At 40.9% G+C, this 22,811-nt stretch overlaps 1 protein-coding gene across 3 annotated transcripts in view; it reads left to right on the plus strand.

The window, feature by feature from the left end:
- tmem244 (transmembrane protein 244) overlaps positions 1 to 22,811 on the plus strand; it is a 94,778-nt gene that overhangs the window by 22,487 nt on the left and 49,480 nt on the right. For all 3 annotated transcript variants that reach the window (XR_006311287.1, XM_043687480.1, XM_043687481.1), the window contains exons 3-4: positions 2,922 to 2,995; positions 9,808 to 9,933. Coding sequence is in view for 2 of the 3 variants with exons in the window: in XM_043687480.1 (XP_043543415.1) it covers positions 2,922 to 2,995; positions 9,808 to 9,933 (200 nt within the window). In the remaining variant the exon portion in view is untranslated. The remainder of the gene's footprint in view (positions 1 to 2,921; positions 2,996 to 9,807; positions 9,934 to 22,811) is intronic.

The raw sequence follows: 22,811 nt of genomic DNA on the forward strand, positions 1-22,811 counted from the left end.
TCCAACATCAAATCACCTATCGTCATATAGTATCTTTATTTTATCAAGTTGTTGTTGTAAAAATACCACTCTCCATTCAAAGTAATTATTGTAATAGGTGCAATGAACAATGTAAATCGATAAGTCCTAAACTAGAATGAGTTACAGATCACGTATTGTTCCTATTAGTGCTAATTGGAATATCTGCCTGTGTAAGACAGACCTCAACCTTTTTTGAGCACATACTCCTTACGTAGAATAAAGCTAAAGGTTTCGCAAGTTTGCTGTGTATACTCCAGACATTTATTTTTCATATTTATCTGTAAGATCCTTTGTTAATGAGGATGATTGCATGAGCAGCAATTTGACAGTGTCTCAAATTTATTAAAATAATGGAGCATATAACTCATGAAGGTTACTATGTTTGTCATCAAGGACTTATTTTCCAATCCATAATATTGATGAGGAGCCCTTTATTCTGGGAGTGCATATTATATGTATTCCCCACAGTTTTCTATCCATCAATTTTCCTCTTATTACTCCATGTGGGCAAGCCTCCCTGATGGGAGGGTAATTTCTTATAATAGACCCTTAGGCATTTATTACTAAGAGTCAAACTGTTAAAAGTGACACCTGGCAGGTAATTTAAACTGGATACACAACGTCTGACATTTAAACCAACTGTTTATTATAAGCCTAACCTGTTTTCTGAATATCAAAGATTCTAAATAAAAACATCATCAAACAAGAGGCATTATTTACTAATGATTTAGTGCCAGTTACTGTAATTTGCAGAACGCTTGACAGCAAATTCTTATATTACCCTTCCGAATTCACCCACAACCTCAGAAGCTTGAACAGCACAGATTAATGTAGAAATATTGAAGTTGCAGTCTTTCACTTATGACAGCATCACAGGCTGTGTTGTGGAGACCGTCCCTGTGTTAGAGCTTTCTCCAATCACATAGAAACCTTGTTTATAAAAAAACTTAAGACTTGTTCAAGGAAGTTTAATTGGGCTTTTAACCACAACTTGCATCATAGCTACTTGTACACAGTTGACCTGGCCCTTAAAAGGTAATGTATATTTATGGCATTTGTCAGATCTTCCTATTATAATTAGTGTTGGCTCAGACATGGTGGGCAGAATGCACTTAGTCCATGTTTCTATTTTTCCAATTGCAAGATTTTTTAAAAAGATGTTTGAAATAATTTAAATAGATACTTCAGTTTCTACTTTAACATCCAGTAGATATTTTGTTTTCTGTAAACTTTTAAGGCATGATTTGATTCTAAGTGCTCTTGCTTTCCTGGTTTACCGTCCCTGATAATTCTTTATTGTGATAGTCTACTTGGAGAAAGTGATGATAGCACTGCAGCCTGATATTGGGAATCCTCACCAAATTAAGTTGCAATCAATTGGGCGCGAAGGAAGTCAAAGTTTTGCTAGAACTCATTGCTCTAGGCAGCTTCTTCTTTAAGGGAGAGTGAGCGTTCTTGCTGTGTTACTTTCTATAAAATTCCAGCCAAAGGAAGAGGACACAAGTTAAAAATCAGAAATTGGAGACAGTACATCCAAACTTTCCTTCTATACTGTCCCTTTGGAATCCTCGTCTCTCGGCACCTTGTTTCTTAAAGTCTATCATTAATCATATCTGTACATGCAAATGTCTGTGAGAAGATGAATCCAGTTTTTCATAGGTATGATTCTTCCAGTTCCTACAGCAGATTTGTACAGTTGTGATTTGAGTTGTCAGTAAATTTTGTTGTGTTGTCAACAGCCCTGTTAAATTAGTAACATTCATTAACAACAGATAAAGGTTGTGAATCTATGGCAGTGAAGCAACTTTCAAGCAGTGCTCAAAATTGGTGTGTTGCCAACGGACTGACCTTTCTGCCTGTCTGCTTGCAGCAATGTGAGATGTGAGCTCTTAGGAGATGTGGATCTCATTATCCTGCCTCCTGTGAACCAAGCGTACCAAATGAATGCCCTGCAGCAGCTCACCAGGTCTGGGAGGATGGAAATTCATCCAGCTCCCACACGGAGGTAAATTACAGATCAGGCCTAGTACAATGGGAGACACTGGCTGAGGAGAGCCTCGAGAACAGGTTGGAGCTTTCTGAGGACCCCAGGAGTGCCAGAGAAAATTCTCAAACTGTTTATTAAACTAGAAGTTACAGTGAATAAAGTGCAGAAGATTGGAAAAATAGTGTAGATTAACCAAAAATGTGAAATTATTGTAGTTGCAGTTTGTAAAATCAAATAAAATCAATAAAGGGAAATTAGATACATGTTTGAAACAGAGCAAGATACAGAGCTAGGGGAAGAAAGCTCAGCAATTCAATTAGCTATGTGTTTCCTGGGCAGAGTTATTGACAACCTCTGTTCTGTTCTAAAGTTGCAGATTTTGTGTGTAAGATAAGAGAAAATTCTAAAGGTGGAAACATTGAAGGATAGGAGAGATGAAGAAAGGAACTTTTAGTATCTTGACATACAAATCATTAAAAGCTAATTCACAGATGCAAGCATGTGACCACAAATGCTGAATTTTATCATAAGAATATACAAGTGAAGATACATTACTGCAATTATACAAAACACTGCAAAGATCTTATTTGGAATATTAAAGTGAATCAAACTGGTTGGTAAATTTAAATGAGCAACAACTAAAGCTGTAAAGACTCTGCCGTAGTGACTGTAGAGCCTGAAAATATGTCATTGTAAATCTGAAAAGCAGAATATAGAAAGCATATTTTAATCTTTTCTTCCTTACTGTTAAAAATAATAGAGGAGACATAATAGCAATGAATGTATGATATTACACAAGATAATATCTTTAATCTTCAGTTGGACCATGCTCTCCTTCATATTTCAGAATGTGTTTATACTTCAGTAAGCATTGTTAAAATCTTGCTGTGAAAATGCAAATTACATTTTTCAGGCTTGAAACATATGATGTTCTGATACCTTTCGACTTCAAAACAGAACCATCATGTCCAAACTCAAAATATATGGGTAAGTGAGTATAAAATTAAATTTGTATGATGTATTATAATACTATAATTATTGGAAACTTTGAGGGTGCCTTTGATTATGAATTAAGGAGATATTAGTGGTGGTAATATTAACATAATATTGTGGTACTGAATGGTTGCTATTCACTTGGATCTGAATTCTCAGTCATAGTGAGGCAATTTGAACTTCTGTTGATGTTGTTATAGAGTCATAGGGGGGCATGGAAACAGACTGTTTGATCCAACCAGTCTGTGCCAACCATGTTCTCAAAACAAACTAGTCCCACCTGCCTGCATTTGGCCCATGTCCCTCCAAAACTTTCCTATTTATGTACTTATCTAAATATCTCTTAAATTTTGTACCTGTATCTGCATCCACCACTTCCTCTGGTAGTTCATTCTACATAACAACCACTCTCTGCATAAAAAAGTTGTGGTTCATTTCTTTTTTAAATCTTTCTCCTCACACCTTGAAAATATGCCCCTAGATTTTACCTCCCTCACCCTAGGGAAAAGACATTTCTTATTTACCTTATCTATGTCCTTCATGGTTTTAGAAACTTCTAGAAGGTAACCCCTCAACCTCCAACACTCCAGTCAAAAAAGTCCCTGCCTATCTTTATAACTCAAATCCTTCATTTCCAGCAGCATCCTGGTAAATCATTTCTGAACCGCCTCTAGTTTAAAAATATAACAGGGCGACTAGGACTGCACACAGTAAACCAGAGGAGGCCTCATCAACGTCCTGTGCAACCTCAATATGACATCCCAACTGCTATACTCAAAGATCTGAGCAATGAAGGCGAGTGTGCTTAATGCTTTCTTAACCATTCTGTTTACCTGTGACACAAATGATTGATTTGTAAGTAAACATGGCAGCAACTGATGCAACATCAAAGGTACAATTACTCAATGCTCTCTAGCTACTCTTGAGTTCCCAGATGTGATTTTCCCATTTCTTTACAAATGTTGGGGTGGATATGTTTGCTGGAGACTAACGTGCCACTAGTGTGAAAAATCAGCCAACCGCATGTCAAACAGCTCATAACAAACGAGTGTTTCTCGGCATTTCGTAGGCCTCAATATTGCCATTTGGGTCACCTGAAACTGTTCAAAAGAAAATCAAGGTTAGCAACATCTGAGTCTTAAAAACTGCTGATCGATGCCTAGTCCTTGGAGAATCCAACAGTGAGGAGGTAAGTCATCATTTCTTGGGATGGAGGGAGGGGTTCACAGAAAAAGTGGAGTCAAGGAGGTTGGAGACAAGGAGGAGGGACTAGCTTTCAGAGGCCACTCTTCCCACCCACACACCTTCCAAGCCTCCAATTGCTCCAGATTGGGGTAATTGATGTCTATGTTCCTTTAGCTAGCTGATTTCCCACCTGGCTTTCCCTGATTTCCCATCTTTCCTACCTGCTGGGAAGAAGGTAAGTGGTGAGGTGCTATGTTGAAGCTTTTAAGTGATCACATAAAGGCCTTATATTGTGGAACTTATTTAGTGAAGTGGTGAGAAGGGGATAAGTAATCTACCAGGGCCAGCTCACCACAATGTTTCCCTAGCTGACAAACTCTCCCATCACCTTCAAAGAGGAGACAATTTCTTGATCAATACAGGGCATGCTTGATTCCTTGGGTTGGGGTTCAGCACCAAAGGGTAGTACCAACACATCCGCCAAGGGCTTCTTCAGTGATGCTAATGAGGACTGCCATATAGGCTAAGACAGACAGCTGCTCACAGCACTGTCTGCCTATTTAAAATCCATATACTTCAGAACAAACATATTACTTTCTACAAATATTTCAAACATATTGCAAGGTTCAGTGTAATGTTGCCAGATGTTTTTTTTTCTTATGACCAACCTTTATTACCAGTATTAACTTTTTAAAATCCTTCTTGCACTTTCTATAATCATGCTGCTGATTCAAAGAATCAAGATCCTGGGAATTTGTATAAACCTCCTATTTAGTTTTCTTTCCTTTATCATCCAGGCTTTATAGTAACTTCATATTCCCTACCCATTCACTTCATTTTCTGATTTGTTTTCACAAACATAAAATCATGTTTACAAAAATTATGAGGGACATAAATAAGGTGTATGGCAAAGGTCTTTTCCCTAGGATGGGGAGTACAAAAGGAGGGGGTGTATTTTTAAGGTGAGAGGAGAAAGATTTACAAGGAACTTGAGGGGCACACTTTTCACACAGAGGGTCGTTCATATGTGGAATGAACTGCCAGAGGAAGTTGGATGTGCAGGTACAGTAACAACATTTAAAAGACACTTGTTGGATGTGTTGGTATACGAATGGGAAATGTTTAGAGGGATATGGACCAAACACAGGCAGGTAACTTGGTCGGCATGGATGAGTTGGACCGAAGGTCTGATTCCGTGCCGTATGATTCTATGACTCTATGAAATTACTTGAACTGAATTATGCTGTGATTATTTATGATTCCATAATCTTTTATTGTACCAGAATGCAGTTACTCTATTTTATTTCCAAGAACCATATCCAATACTGCTTCATTCTTTGATGGGCTAGAAACATATCAGAGGCTTTTACCTGTGTTGAGAGCATGGTGGTGATGAGGGTCTGGAGCTTTGGGAACTTATGCATGGAAAATCTGAAAGTCCATGTTTTCCCATATTCTATAGAGCTGAAAGTTCATAGTGTGCACCTTATGCCTCAGATAGGTTCTATATCCAGAAATAGTCTGATGCTCAGACTGGGTTGCTGATCAGACAATAGGAATGGCTTGCAGCTCAGAAACTTTAAAATGCTGGATTTCTGCTACTGGAGCATATAGCTTACAACAGGAAATGTTCTGATTTGACAGAAATGCCTTGGTTTAAAGAATACATTCTGAACCCTGGCGATGGAAAGCTGATTCCTGGTTGTTGTGGGCAGGGGTAAATTGTTTCTGACTCCCAGACACAGGCTGGAATTCCTGGCACTGAATTTTTTCGAAGACAGGATTTCTTGAGCTGCAAAGCAGGTTAGATTTGCAAGTGTTAGATTTGGAAGTAGGTGAGCACTTTGGAGACAGCGATCACAATTCTGTCAGGTTTACTTTAGTGATGGAAAGGGATAGGTGTATTCCACCAAGCAAGAGTTACAGCTGGGGGAAGGGAAACTATGATGCGATTAGGAAAGATTTAGGAAGCGCAGAATGGGGAAGGAAACTGCAGGGGATGAGCACATTAAAAATGTGGAGATTATTCAAGGAAAAGCTCCTGTGTATCCTAGATAAGTATGTACCTGTCAGGCAGGGAGGAAGATATAGAATGCGTGAGCCATGGTTTACTAAGGAAATGGAATCCCTGGTCAAGAAGAAGAAGAAGGCTTATGTTAGGACAAAATGTGAAAACTCAGGGCACTTGAGGGTTACAAGGAAGTCAGGAAAGACCTAAAAAGAGAGCTCAGAAGAGCCAGGTAGAGACATGAGAAGTTGTTGGTGGATAGGATCAGGATTAACACTAAGGCTTTCCATAGGTATGTCAGAAATAAAAGAATGACGAGAGTTAAATCAGGGCCAATCAAGGATAATAGTGGGAAGTTGTGTTGGTAGTCAGAAGAGATAGGGGAAGCACTACATAAATATTTTTCGACAGTGTTCACTTTAGAAAATGAAAATGTTGGCGAGGAAGATACAGAGATACTTGCATCTAGACTAGAAGAGATTGAGGTTCACAAGGAAGAGGTATTAGAAATACTGCAGAGTTTGAAAATAGACAAGTCCCCTGGATGGGATCTATCCTAGGATCCTCTGGGAAGTAAGGGAAGAGATTGCCGAGCCTTTGGCATTGATCTTCAAATCATCATTGTCTACAGGAATAGTGCCTGAGGATGGAGGGTAGCAAATGTGGTTCCCTTGTTCAAAAAGGGTAGTAGAGACAACACTGGTAATTACAGACCAGTGAGTCTCACTTCAGTTGTTGGTAAAGTGTTGGAAAAGGTTATAAGAGATAGGCTTTATAACCATCTAGAAAAGAATAATCTGATCAGGGACAGTCAGCACGGTTTTGTGAAGGGTAGGTCATGCCTAACGAATCTTATTGAGTTTTTTGACAAAGTGACCAAACTGGTAGATGAGAGTAAACCGGTTGATGTGGTGTATATGGATTTCAGCAAGGTGTTCGATAAGGTTCCCCACAGTAGGCTATTATACAAAATGCAGAGGAATGGGATTGTGGGAGACATAGCAGTTTGGATCAGTAATTGGCTTGCTGAAAGAAAACAGAGGGTTGTAGTTGATGGAACATGTTCATCTTGGTGTCCAGTTACTAGTGGTGTACCGCAAGGGTCGGTGTTGGGTCCACTGCTGTTCGTCATTTTTATAAATGACCTGGATGAGGGCTTAGAAGGGTGGGTTAGTAAATGTGCGGATGACACTAAGGTCGGTGGAGTTGTGGATAGTGACGAAGGATGTAGTAGGTTGCAGAGAAACATAGATAGGATGCAGAGCTGGGCTGAGAGGTGGCAAATGGAGTTTAATGTGGACAAATGTGAGGTGATACACTTTGGACGGAGTAATTGGAATGCAAAGTACTGGGCTAATGGTAAGATTGTTGGGAGTGCAGATGAGCAGAGAGATCTCGGTGTCCATGAAAGTTGCCACCCAGATTGACAAGGTTGTTAAGAAGGTATACAGTGTTTTGGCCTTTATTAATAGAGGGATTGAGTTCCAGAACCAGGAGGTTATGCTGCAGCTGTACAAAGCTCTGGTACAGCCACACTTGGAGCATTGTGTACAGTTCTGGTCACCGCATTATAAGAAGGATGTGGAAGCTTTGGAAAGGGTGCAGAGGAGATTTACTACGATGTTGCCTGGTATGGAAGGAATGTCTTGCGAGGAAAGGCTGAGGGCCTTGAGGCTGTTCTCGTTAGAGAAAAGAAGGTTGAGAGGTGACTTAATAGAGACATACAAAATAATCAGAGGGTTAGATAGGGAGGTCAGGGAGAGCCTATTTCCAAGTATGGGAATGGCAAACACGAGGGGACACAACTTTAAAGAGAGGGGAGATAGATATAAGACAGATGTCAGAGGTAGTTTCTTTACTCAGAGAGTAGTAAGGGTATGGAATGCTTTGCCTGCAATGGTAGTAGATTCGCCAAGTTTAAGTCATTTAAGTCTTCATTGGACAGGCATATGGACGTACATGGAATAGTGTAGGTGGGATGGGCTTCAGATTGATATGGCAGGGCGGCGCAACATTGAGGGCCGAAGGCCTGTACTGTGCTGTAATGTTCTATGCTCTATGTAAATCTGAAGTGTTCAAACTCATTAATGCATTTAAAATACCAACCCACTTCCTGAAAGCAATTTGCAAGTCCACCCCTTGTGCTATTTGAACAAAAGTCAGAAGTCAATGGGTTTAAATTGTCTTTCCACCAGCTTCAAATTTTTGGCCATTTAATCACCCACCAATATCCAATTCACCCTGTTATTCCATGTTCAAATTACCTCTATTGTATAATTGTTTCAGAAAGTTATCCTCACGATATGAGAAATTCTGCTCCTTCTTTCCTCGATCCACCAGATTCTTTATTCTGATCTTTAATAGGATAATAGGATAATAAGGCCTGGGTTTCTTTAGAGTGTACCCGGATGCAGATGTCCTGCTCCCACTTTGAACAGCTTTCACTTTTGTCAGAAGAGGGAAGGAGGTGTATATCATTCACAAATGAGAGAAACAGATCCATTTGAACTCAGCACTGAGTTACACCTGAAAGGGGCATAGTAGCAAAGACAACATTAACAGAAAGTTACCAATTTAATTTTGAAATACAATTTGTGCTCTCTATTTCCTGCCCTTGGTCAAAGGAGGCAGACACTGCATGCTTCATCTCCAGGGATACCCTGGCAGGAACGTCGCTATGGAAAAGAGGCAATGGTTGTTTGTTACAACCCCCACCACAACCCACAGCCTGGGCCTTTTAATGACCAATTTGGACAGGCCTACCAGCAGACTAATGAGGAGGCCTTCTGATTTACTTGCAGGCTCAAACCCGTGCACCAGGTGTCCAAAACTGAGCAGCATACGGCTAAAGTATAACCAAACCTCATGAAGGCCTTGGAAAGGGGCTGCAATCCTGTACAATCTAAGAACACAGTCTCCTAAAGGCCCAGAAATTAAAATGGGAGCTCATGAACTAACATACTTTCTATTCCATGTGATTGTGATACCTTTACTCTAAACCACAAAGGAAAAGGGGGGCCTCCATACAAAACATTCTTTTTTATATGATTTTGAGAACAAATAGGAAGTAATAACACAAACAAGCTAATTAAACATATTAACTAATGATAAGCCTGTAAAAGATCACTGAGACAAGAATCAAATCATCGAAAGAAACTTACAGACTTTAAAGCATCAGTCCTAGAGATGAGGATACATCCCATCAAAAAGTGTTTCTTTGTACAGAGAAACCTCGATTATCTGGTATTTGATTATCCGAATATCAGATTATCCATCAAGATCGCAGGGACCTGATGCTTGGCTAAACTATTTTATCCGGCATTCGATTCTCTGGAATTCGATTAACTGAATATAATACTCCCTGCCCATGTTTTTCAACGCTCCTCTGTGTGTGCAAGAATGATCAAATGTGTGCCCCCTGTTGGAAACTCTTAACTTTAATTGATGTAGTTACTGTGAGCATGCAGACTTGCTTTGATTTTATTTCATCAGACTATGTGAAAATGGTACTTATTTTTGCTGCTGTATTGCTTCCTCACAAAGTTATAGGATAGTTCAGTTATGTTTTTAATGTCATTTAAATGATTACACCACTTCTTCCTTTGTCTTTCAGTCAACCTAATTTCAATGGAGACAACCTACTTTGTCTGTGGGCTGCTGTTTGCTGGGGTGGTTGAAGAATGTGTATGGGATTATGCCATTACAGTGACTCTTATTCACATCGCTGTTACTTCAATAGGTAAGCAATGTTTTAGCTCAAATAAATCTCAGTTAAAGGCATTCCATTTTATTTAAATGCGTAAAGTATATTTCTATTTTCTGAAGAGATACCTGATAGCAACATAAATAAAACTTCATACATCATAACAACCTCGGCCCGAGTAAAGGCAAATGGTACCACCATTTATAGAGAGAGAAAGAGGATATAAAATCTAACATCATGTGCAGTTTGAATTCTGAATGCTCCTTGCTTAATTCTGGTCTCGGAAGGATGTTGTGAAACTTGAAAGGGTTCAGAACAGATTTACAAGGATGTTGCCAGGATTGGAGGATTTGAGCTATAGGGAGAGGCTGAATACGCTGGGGCTGTTTTCCCTGGAGCAACAGAGGGGTGACCAAACAGAGGTTTATAAAATCATGAGGGGCATGGATGGGATAAATAGACAAAGTCTTTTCCACAGATGGGGGAGTCCAGAACTAGAGGGCATAGGTTTAGGATGAGAGGGGAGGGATATGAAAGGGACATAAGAGGCAATTTTTCACACAAAGGGTGTATTGTAATGGAATGAACTGCCAAAGGAAGTGGTGGAGGTTGGTACAATTGTAGCATTTATAAGGCATCTGGATGGGTATATGAATAGGAAGGGTTTAGAGGGATAAGGGCCAAGTGCTGGCAAATGGGACTAGATTAGATTAGGATATTTGGTCGGCATGGACGAGTTGGACCGAAGGATCTGTTTCCATGCTGTACGTTTCTATGACTCTAAGTAATCTTACTGTTTCTTGCCAAAAAGTCACAATTGCATCAAAGAGGATACAAAACAATAAACATTGCTTTAAGCTATGAAACCTCTGGAAGCTGTTTGTCTACTTTCTGTGGTCTACCCAGCACTTTAAGTTGGGAATTTAGAGAACATATTGAGGCTCTGTTAGAGATACACCTCTGTTAGAGGTGTTCTTACTCAGGATTAGCAACGCAGGGAGGTCTTTAAACTCTCTCTCACACAGGCACAAACATGCACGTACACTCATCTCACAAAAACAAGCATCCAAACAAAAGAAACATTTATCTTGGATCATTGCATAGAGGTTTTTCTTAAAAGGAATGAATTCCCAGCTTCACGAAGCCATAATCTGGATTCCAACATTGACAATAGTGGCTATGAAGCTTTGAAAGTGCAATTTCCAATCAGAGATGAAAAAGCTTTACCAGTCTACAGTGGAGATGAAAATTTGGAAGATATTTTTGAGACACTCCTCTGCAAGAGGAAAATGACTCAGTAAAAATGCTGTAATGCAGTTATATTTTCCAGAAACTACAGCAAATAATTGCTTTCTGACATACTAAGTAAGAAGCAAATGAGACAATTGATGAATTTTGCATACAACCGTCTTAACAATGAACCAAATGTGATTTTGGTGATGACAAACATGTCAAAACAGGAAATCAAAGCGCAAATAATCCAAAATAAAAAAAAAACCTGAAAGAACTGCATATGCTGTAAATCAGAAACAAAAACAGAAGTTGCTGGACAAGCTCAGCAGGTCTGGCAGTAGAACTGAGGAAGGGTCACTGGACCTGAAATGTAAACTTGGATTTCTCTTCACAGATGCTGCCAGACCTGCTGAGCTTTTCCAGCAGCTTCTGTTTTTGATTGATTCAATTGAATGAGCAACATGTGCTGTTGTTCATCATGCTGTAAAATCTCACAATACAATTTTTACTCTCTGGTAGATTTGTTGCCATAATCCTCTTTTCTGGAAGGGCTTTACAGGGACCACTTGCTCCAACATGGTAGGGAGAAACAATTTGGTCACCCAATGAGAATTGCCTTAAATAAAGATGTAGTTCATTGCATGACAACACCTATGTATACGTTACATTGAGATGATAGACATTTTTAAAAATGACACAATACCTTCATCGGCAGCACTCTGAAAGCTTGTGCTTTCAAATAAATCTGTTGGACTATAACCTGGTGTCATATAATTTTTAACTTTGTCCGCCCCAGTCCAACACCAGCACAACCATACCATGATAGGCATTGTTACATAGACTATGAGGAAGACCTAAATGGTAGGTCTTACTCCTTCAAGATCCTAAGCTGTTGCCCCATCAAGTCCACATGACTTTATTATGGTGGGTAATGCTTAACGCATTCATTCGTACAAACCCCTTCAGAACCTTAATCTCTTATACAAGATTCTGTCAAGGCAAATTCACCAAAAAAACACTCAAGAAAAGCAGAACATCATCAGAGCTGGAATTAACAAGATCCCTACTTTTTAGACTGTGCAGAACTACTGAAGTGAAGCTGCCATTAATAATTCTCACATTCCAAGTACAACTCCTGTTGAATAGTTCTGGAGAACACACTGCAAAGCAATAACAGTTCTCCCTGAGTTTCACGTTGACCAAATATTGTTTCCATTATGACAGTGTTTACCAATACCAGGCAGAATGTCCTGCTGCTGGCAAATACATTAAGGCCCATGGAAAACTCAAACACCTTTCTCGTAGTTGTTGCTCATCAGTGAATTAAACTACAAAAACCAATATCAGAAGAAGGATGCCACATGTACAACTGAAATAAAACAGTGAGGGAATACAGCTTGTCAAGGCAAACATGCAAAAACAATCACTTTGTGTAAAACTCACCATTGACTGTCTGAAAGTAAATGCTTTCATAGATACTTTCATAGTGGAAAGTTGTGCGTGGAGTCCGAGGAGGCAGGGAAAGCACTAAATGAATATTTTTTGTCAGTATTCACACTGGAAAAAGGCAATGCTGTCATGGAGAATACTGAGATACAGGCTACTAGACAAGACGGGATTAACATTCGCAAGGAGGAGGTGTTAGCAATTCTGAAAAGTGTGAAAACAGATAAGTCCCCTGGGCTGGATTGGATTTTTCCTAGGATTCTCTGGGAATCCAGGAAGGAGATTGCAGAACCTTTGGCTTTGATCTTTGTTGTCATTGTCTACAGGAATAGTGCCAGAAGACTGGAGGATAGCAAATGTTGTTCCCTTGTTCAAGAAGGGGAGTAGAGACAACCCTGGTAATTATAGAACAGACAGCCTTTACTTTGGTTGTGGGTAAAGTGTTGGAAAAGGTTATAAGAGATAGGATTTATCAGCATTTTGAGAGGAATAAGTTGATTAAGGATAGTCAACACAGTTTTATGAAGGGTAGGTCATGCCTCACAGCATTATTGAGTTCTTTGAGATAATGAATAAACAGATAGATGAGGGTAAAGTGGTTGATGGATTTCAGTAAGGCGTTTCATAAGGTTCCCCATGGTAGTCTATTACACAGAATACTGAGGGGTGGAATTGAGGGTGATTTAGCAGTTTGGATTAGAAATTGGCTGGCTGATAGATGGCAGAGGGTGGTGGTTGATGGGAAATGTTCATCCTGGTGCTCAGTTACCAGTGGTGTACTGCAAGGATATGTTTTGGGTCCAATGCTCTTTGTCATTTTTATAGATGATCTGGATGAGTACATAGTGCAATGGGTTAGTAAATGTGCGGATGACACTAAGGTCGACAAAATTGTGGATAGTGCAGAAGGATGTTGTAGGTTACAGAGGGACATAGATAGGCTGCAGAGCTATGCTGAGAGGTAGCAAATTGAGTTTAATGTGGAAAATTGTGGGATGATTCACTATGGAAGGAGCAACAGGAGTAAAGAGTACTGGGTTAATGGTAAGATTCTTGATATTGAGGATGAGCAGAGAGATCTCAGTGTCCATGTACATAGGTCCCTGAAAGTTACCACACAGGTTGTAAGGGTTGGTAAGAAGACTTACGATGTGTTAGCTTTTATTAGTAGAGTTTTGGAACCATAAGGTCACACTGCAGTTGTACAAATCTCTGGTGCGGCCACACTTGGAGTATTGTACAGTTCTGGTCATCGCATTATAGGAAGAATGTGGAAGCTTTGGAAAGGGTTCAGAGGAGATTTACTGGGATGTTGCCTTGTATGGAGGGAAGGTCTTATGAGGAAAGATTAAGGGAATTGAGGCTGTTTTCATTAGAGAGAAGAAAGTTGAGAGGTGACTTAATTGGGGCATGTAAGATAATCAGGGGGTTAGATAGTTAGGACAGCGAGAGCCTTTTTTCTTGGATAGCGATGGCTAGCACGAGGGGGCATAGCTTTAAGTTGAGGGATGATAGATATAGAAGAGATGTCTTTACTCAGAGAGTAGTAGAGGCATGGAATGCTCTGCCTGCAACAGTAGTAGAGTCGGCAACTTTAAGGGCATTTAAATGGCAATTGGATAATATATGGATGAAGTGGTGGAAGTTATGGGCGAAGTCAGTGTAATGTTCCAGTTCAGTCTGGGTGCAGTATGCTGCACCGATGCATTCATGGATGTAATGGCGAAACAATTGGAGCACAGTGCCTGAGTAGGTACTGAAGAGGGACTGTTCGGCATAGCCGACAAAGAGGCAGGCGTAGCTAGGGCCCATCTGAGTGCTCATGGCCACCCCCTGGATTTGGAGGAAGTGGGAGGAGTTAAAGGAAAAGGAGTTAAAAGAGTTGAGGATGAGGACCAGTTTGGTGAGGCAGAGGAGGGTATTAGTGGAGGGAGATTGGGTGGGTCTGTTGGAGAGGAAGAAGTGGAGGGCCTGGAGGCATTCCTTGTAGGCTATGGAAGTGTATTAGAACTGCATATCCATAGTGAAGATAAAGCATTTGGGGGCCAGGGAACTAGAAGTTGCTGAAGAGATGGAGGGTGTGGTTGGTGTTGCGGATGTAGGTGGAAAGTGCCTGAACTAAAGGGGAGAGGATGGAGTTGGAGTAGGCTGAGATGAGTTTGTTGGGCAGGTGCATGCCAAGACATGTAGTTGGGCTTGTGGATCTTGGGGAGCCGGTAGAGCCGGGCAGTGTGGGACTGGGGGACCATGAGTTTGGAAGCAGTGGAGGGGAGGTCACCAGAGGCAATAAGGGCACAGACACTGTGAGTGATTTTGGCCTGATGGGTCACAGTGGGGTCGTGGTCAAGAGGGATGTAGGTCCTTGTGTCGGAGAGTTGGCATTCGGTCTCTGCGACATGGAGGTCCCCAGACAACCACCACCCCACCTTTGTCTGCAGGTTTGATGATGAACCAAGGGTTGGTGTGGAACGAGTGGAGCGCTGCACAATCGGAAGGGGTGAGGTTGGAATCGGTGAGTGGGATGGAGAAATGAAGGTGTCCAATGTTACATCGGCACTCAGCAATGAAGAAGTCTAGGGCGGGTACAAGGCTGGTGGGGGGGGGGGTGGGGGAGCAGGTGTGACCAAGTGCAGGAGGAAGGTTGGAGGTGGGAGAAGGTTGAGAGTTTTTGTCAAAGAAGAAGGCACGGAGGCAGAGGTGGCAGAAGAAGAGCTCCATGTCATAGTGGGTCCGGGGGGGTATGTGGTGAGGGGGAGTAGGAGATTGGGAGGGGATGGGCTGGGGTATGAGGTGGGGGTAGGGGAAGGTGATGGATGGGTGAGGAGGGAGAGCTGGTGTGCTGGCTGGCTGAAGGAAGGCATTAGGATCCAAGGGTGACCCTAGGAAATGTAGTCTGAGTCTTGATTGCAGTGTGGGAGGAAGCACTGGATCTAGACCCATCAATTTTCACACTGCAAGAGATCTGCAAATAATTACAGTCACATGCATAGTTCATACACACATCAACAATGTTCTTGAATTGCATGCTGACTACTTCTTCAGTATCAGAAAGCTGAATTCTAACATATTTATCAGGAATGACCTCCCCTTGATGAAGCCTTGCTGCCTCAGCACTATTTTACCATGCATTTCCAAGTACTCTGCAATCTCATCCTTAATAATGGACTCTAAAATATTACCAACAACTGAGGTCAGGCTAACGGACCTATAATTTCCTGTCTTCTGACTCCTTAAACAGGGGTTTTATATTAGCCATTTTCCAATCCTCTGGGACCCTCCTGACTCCAGTGATTCCTGAAAGATCACCACCGATGCCTGTACAATATCCTGAGCGGTCTCCTTCAGAACCCTGGGATACAATCCATCCAGTCAGGGTGATTTATCCATCTTTATATTTACAACTTTCCCAGCACTTTCTGCTTAGTAATGGCCACTAAACTCACCTCTGTCCCTGAATCTATTGAAGTTTTGGTATGCCACTAGTGACTTCTACTGTGAAGACTAATGCAAAGTACCTCTTCAGTTCATCTGCTATTTCTTTGCTCCCCATTACTACTTCTCCAGCCTCATTTTCCACGGGTCTAATGTCCACTTTTGCCTCTCTCTTACCTTTTCTTTATTCATTCATTCACGGGATGAGGTCATCACTGGCTAGGCAGCATTTATTGCCCAGACCTAATTGCCAGAGGGCAGTTAAGAGTCAACCATGTTGTTGCGGGTCTGGAGTCACATGCAGGCCAGACCAAGTAAGGATGGCAGCTTCCTTCCCTGAAGGGCATTAGTGATCCAGATGACAATTGACAATGGATTCATGGTCATTATTAGACTCTTCATTCCCGATTTTTTATTGAGTTCAAACTCCATTGTCTGCCATGGTGGGTTTTGAAACCGGGTCCCCAGAAATTATGTGGGTCCTTGGATTAACAGGCCAGTGATAATACCACCAGGCCATCACCTCCCCATTCCTTTCATGTATCTTAAAGAAAAACCCTATAATCTGCTTTTATGTTCTGGCTGGCTTACCCTCATATTTCATCATCTCCCCCTTATTGCTGTTTTAGTTGTCCTCTTTTAAAGGTTTCCCAATGCTCTGCCTTCCCATTAATCTTTACCTCATAATAACACACCACCTGCTTGAGTAGAACATTGGACATTCAAACAAGAGCATGTTTCCTCAACCCAGTGAGCATAAATTCAAAGTTCTTTTGCAATATATGTCTTGAAGAAAAAAATTACCAACTTCTTAACCACTAAATGCAGTGGCAAAGTTGAGAAAACTGAAACATGACGAGGCATTGCAACTATGTATAACAGTACGGAATTAATACTGGAATGGTATGAGCAAACAAGTATCTGCAAACAAAATTTCTCACCCATTAACAAATCTTCAGAACATGCAAATTAAGCTCACCTTTACAACCACATCTGACCTTGTGTTGCACAACAGATGTTAGTCAATCTGAAATGTTTGAGGGATTATATTGTCGATAAAACACTCGAGATAAAACACCAGGACAGTCACAGAACCAAACGACATGGTGGGAAAAGCTGTGTTTCCCAAAAATTGACTGCATGGTAGATCACAAATTCAAAGTTCTTTTTTAATGTCAAACAACCACAGCGTCAATCATCGTGATCTTCTCAAGATATATGAGCTATTCTGCAGAACTAATATAATCAGATTAGCCTATGTGAGAATGTGCAGAATAATTGAATTGAAGTAAGTGCAAAGCAAAGTATGAAATTTAGAGCTATGCCATGAAAGTTAAATGATAGAATACTTAAGGGTCAAGTCAGAAAGCAAATGACCCCTTCTGACATCCAGCCATTTGTTGTGATGGAGAGAAAGAATCAATAAGCACTAAGTGTGGTTGCAAATCATCATTTGAAACACATTATTCTTCATAGCACTCAAAATACCATTCAAACTATTGAATCTGCTTCAGATTCAGTTGCAGAACATGAGTTCAATAACATCACACCTGATGGTATTCTACTAGTGAGGAAAGTCATGTACTGGACTTAAATGATTATTGGTGGGATTCGCCCCACACACACTGCTCCCCCCCCCCCCCGTGCCCAACCCCTCCATCCCCGACCCAAGTGTTGAGAATGATGGTGAAAATGATGACAAAATATCATAAGATTGAAAAACTATCAGATTCTTGATGTTGAGAAACATTTTCTGATATTCCATCCAAAACATAAATGGTGATTTCAGAATCCTGCCCTTGAGAGGGGACTATCTTATTTCCATTTCATTAGAGCCCCAACATGCCCTATTTATACGCCATTTCCAATTCTCCATTCCTCCATTGAGAAACTGGATGGTGCAAATTCCTGACTGGTACTTGGCAGCTGCAGCCATAACAGCTCTGCTTCTTATGCAGAACAAAACATCCCATGGACACCATCTTCCTCCATACTCTGCATCTGCAAACCTCCAGCTTCACAACATCATCATGCCTGCTCTCGGACCAACTCATAAACTGCTTCACACCTTCAACACTGTACTCTGGAGTTACAACTAACTGATATACATGATTCCCCTGTCTGCTGGTGCTAGCCTTGCAGGACAGACTATTGGTCACTCCCTGGACTGCAGTTGGACAGATCCCTTGTCTCCTTCCAAGGCATGCCAGGGAAGCTGTGAGCGTGTACTGTGAGGTGTTAGTCAGTGAGTGCGAAGGAAGCAGCCCTGAGATACAGCGTAGTCCATACCATGAGTTGGATGCCTCACCTTTCATGTAACACGTACCTGTTGGGGACTTTCAAAACTACTTACTGTTGCATCCTGCAATGTGCTTCCTCAGTATCATTCAATTGGATCGGGGAGGTGTCTTGATAGTCATGAAGGATTAGGTCCGCAGTCAGTATTGATGATTAGGAGTTCATGGTGCTGGTGGTCCTGGATCATGCCCTGAGATGCTGTTTGATGCTGAACAACATGAAGGCTCCTCACAGTCAGCAGCATGCTAAAGTCGCCAGTGACAGCATTTGAATTCCATTTGAATTCCCAATGTCAAGCTGGATCCGCATCTTCAGTGAGGTGGGAAGATACATATTAATGAGCTGAACTGAGGTATTAGTTTGGCATTTAACAAGTGATAATTCACTTTAATTGGCAACTCACTGCAGCCGAGTGAGAAACTTGGTTCTTGCAGAACCTCTTGCCTGACTGTGCCACAAAACACACCATGGGCCACATAAGATGGGCGGCATGGTGTCTCAGTGGTTAGCACTGCTGCCTCACAGCGCCAGGGATCAGGGTTTGATTCCAGTCTTGGGTGACTGTCTGTATGGAGTTGGCACATTCTCCCAGTGTCTGCATAGGTTTCCTCTAGGTGCTCCAGTTTCCTCCCACAATCCAAAGATGTGCAGATTAAGTGAATTGGTCATGCTAAATTGCCCATAGTGTTCAGGGATGCGTAGGTGTGGTGCATTAGTCAGGGGTGAATGTAGAGTAATAGGGTAGGAGAATATGTCTGGTTGGTTGCTGTTAGGAGGGTTGGTGTGTACTTGTTGGGGTGATGGGCCTGTTTGCACACTTTGGGGATTCCATAAAAATGGTTCTACCCCTTGTTATCAATGTAGGCACCATGAACCTTTGTAAAAGGAAGATCATATCTATGATCAGCAAACATTTGAACATGTCTTCTGATGAATATATGCAGTCGTTATGTGGACATCTGTGGTTACATAGATGCAATGCCTTGGATTCTTAGGATATCATCAGTTGGTAATGGATCTCTTACCTCCCTGCAGGTTTTGGTGGTTTTGAGGTACAGGATGCTTTTACTTAAAAACTGTATTTCCAAATTCTTAATTTACAATAATGGAGTACTGAGCTGTATTTAACCTCACAAGGTATGAATAACAATTTATCAAGTAGAATTTATTGAGCAGGTTATAATAAATAATTAATCAAGCAATGAAGACAACACGTTGTTTCTTTCTAATTCTTCAAGGCCAATAACCTCTGTGAACATGGCCAGCTCAGGCAATGTCTTTCTGCTTCTGCCTCAGAAATGTTTTACATTGAACCTTGCCTCAGAAGCAATTTCCGACAGAAGCAATGATACACCTGTGTAACGTAAAACTGAATTTCGAATTCTTACACCCTAATTCCATAGCCTGTCAACAGATGTCACCCCACCTCAGTAACTGGAGTCATGGAGGTTAAACATACGTCCATATGTATCTCTCAGCCCCAATGAAACTGACATTTCAACATGCAAACAAATGACAATTTTTTTTAAAATACAGAGAAGTTGTGCAAACAATGTTACATTAATTTTACTAGTAATGCCAATTTTCATAAACCATTTGCCTCCTACTACCAGGAATATCAAATAATTAAGAACAAATGTTTCTACCAGAATATCAGGATGTCCTTTCAAACACTTTTTTTTGTTCTATGGAAACAGTTAATTGACATAGCAAACTAAGACTTTTTCAAAATACATATTCATGTTTAGTCATGGTTGTTACAGTCAGTTCAAGCTGCTCAAGTTCAAGCTTTTCAGTTATTCATTTGAAATTAATAAACATACCTCAAACTGCACCCAGTGTAATTAAAACAGATATACAATTGCTTAACCCAACCTCTCCAAAACATTTAAGCCCAGTTTTGCATGCAGCTGCCTTAACTGTTAATTGTCGCACAAGCAGCAACTCAAGTAAAACCGTTAAATAGGTAACCGTGGCAAAATCATAAAATGTTATTTCAAATCAACATAGTGCCCTAAAATTAAAATGATCAAAATCTTTCATGTTCAGCTATCAACTCTTTTCCATTGGATAAATTGATAATACATGTCCTGGTCAATCATTTACTTATTATAAAGAACTACAAACTGACTTAATGTGACAGATATGCCTGTGAGCGACCTGGAAGTATTCTACTGCAAGATTTAATAACTTTTTGTCTTCACCAAGAGCTTTACCAGTTCTCAAGATGTTCTAAAGTTGGCACACATCAGGCAGCAAGCCTTGGTCCGAGGTATCCTGCTAATCTAAGTGCACGGGGCTTTTTAGTTATGCAGAAATAAAACCTTTCAGCTGACTTGCCCTTCTAACTCAAAATAAATTACTCTGACAGTCAAACGTTTACCCACACCGTGCGTTCACACAATCAGGCAGAATCAACATGGTTTTGTGAAAGGGAAATCATCCTTAATTTCTTCTTTAGAGTTCTTTAATGAAGTAACAAGCAAGTGGGTAAAGGGGAAATCTGTAGATGTGGTGTACCAAAAGGCATGCTATAAGGTGCCACTTCAAAGGTTACTACAGAATAAGGGCAGAACATATCAGGAGAAAACCCACACAGATACTGGAAGAATATGAAAACTCCACATAGACAGTTGCCCAAGGGTTCAATCAAACCCAGGTCCCTAGTGCTGTGAGGCTGCAGTGCCAATCACTGAGCCACTGTGCTGTTGGAAATGAGCATAGATAGAAGATGGGTTAGCTAATAAGAAATAGAGAGTTGATATAAAAGGTCGTCTTTGAGTTGGCAAGCTGTTATTAGTGGAATGCCATAGGAATCAGTGCTGCAGCTTCAATAATTTACAATCCATGGGTAAAATGTCCCCCTCACTGGAGGGGACAAGAGAAGTGGTGAGAAGGTGAACTAATTGAGTGAATCAGCACTGGAGAGAAACTCACCTCCTTCGACCACATCAGTAATGAAATATTGGGTGAGAAGGTTTGAGGAAAGCTTTACTTTTTTTACATGTGCAAGTATTTATTAAGTTCCAGTTTTGCCTCCGATCGATTAAAGGGAAAAAAGACATCTTTGGAACAACAATGTTCTTTTAAAATTGCTCACAAGATGTACAATTACGGCTACAAGAGAGTAAGTTCTCCAAAGTGTACCCTTCCACCACTTAATGTGCAAACCCTACCCAGCTCAGGCATACTCAATACCCTCATACTGTTAATGCAGTGAATATTTCTGCCCAGCAGGGGTTTCAAGCTGGATACCAGCCATCTGCTAACTCCAATGAAAATAACTTAAGATAAAAAAATAGACTTAGCACTTGCAAATATGTTGTAAGTTAAATACAATTTCTCATGTTGCAATGAAATGATTGTAGGAAACTTTATAGACTTACAACAATTAAGGCATTTAAGTAATCAATTTATTGCTGTTTCGAGTCTCAGCCACCTACCTCCATGATTAGCTCTTGTGGTTCACTAGAAGTATCACTACCTATGGACCAGGGGCTCAAGTCCCACCTACCTTAGAAATGTGTAATAAAATCCCTGAACAGCTTGACTAAAAAATACCTCAAGCTCCATGATTACCTGTCTCTCTGGCAGTGACTAGTTTCCCAACTGTAAAACCAGGGCAATATGCCAAATGAATTTGGGGGGGTGGGGTGGACATCTCCAATTATCTCAACCGAGGGGCAATTAGAGACGTGATTGATGGTAAAAGGAAGCCTTGCCCTTGCTTTCAACCATCCCTTTGTCCCTTGATCCCCATCCTACAAGAAAAAACATATAATTTTCCCTCTAACCATTGGAGATGCTCTGCAGTAGGCCTCATCTGATGGTTCTGGTAACAACACATCAGTGTAAGGCACCTAATCGGCAACACAGAGGTGAATTTCTTGCCGTATCAGCTCTTACTGAACTGATTTGCATTCAATGCTGTGAGTTATCTTAGTGGAGGAGACAATGCCTAAAACATTTAGACAAAAAAATGGCAAAGTTTCAAACCATATTAATGACTTGGATAAAGGACCAAGTTTGTGGTAGCTAAATTTGCTAATGGCTCTAAGATAGAGAGGAAAATTAGTTATCAAGAAAACATTGAACATACATAAAGGGGTAGAGATAAGTTTGGTGAGGCAACAAAATTTTGGTAAATGGGACATAATGCAGGAAAACTTGAACTTGTTCACTTCAGTAGAATAACAAAATAACCTGAAGGTGCTGGGTATTTGGTTCGGAGGGGCTGGGGCGTGCGCCAAGTCTTGGGAGGAGCGTATCAGCAAAGTGAGGCAGAAACTGGGCAGATGGAAGCTACGGTCACTCTCCATCGCGGGAAAAAACCTGGTCATCAGGTGTAAGGCACTGTCATTGCTATTATACATGGCACAGGTCTGGCCTATTCCCAGAACCTGTGCCACTGCAGTCACCCGGGCCATCTTCCAGTTTATATGGAGGTCAAAGATGGACCGGGTCCGAAGGGACTCAATGTATAAAGATCTGGGCAATGGGGGAAA

This window comes from Chiloscyllium plagiosum, chromosome 3 (genome assembly GCF_004010195.1).
Source record: "Chiloscyllium plagiosum isolate BGI_BamShark_2017 chromosome 3, ASM401019v2, whole genome shotgun sequence".
Taxonomy (NCBI): Eukaryota; Metazoa; Chordata; class Chondrichthyes; order Orectolobiformes; family Hemiscylliidae; genus Chiloscyllium; species Chiloscyllium plagiosum.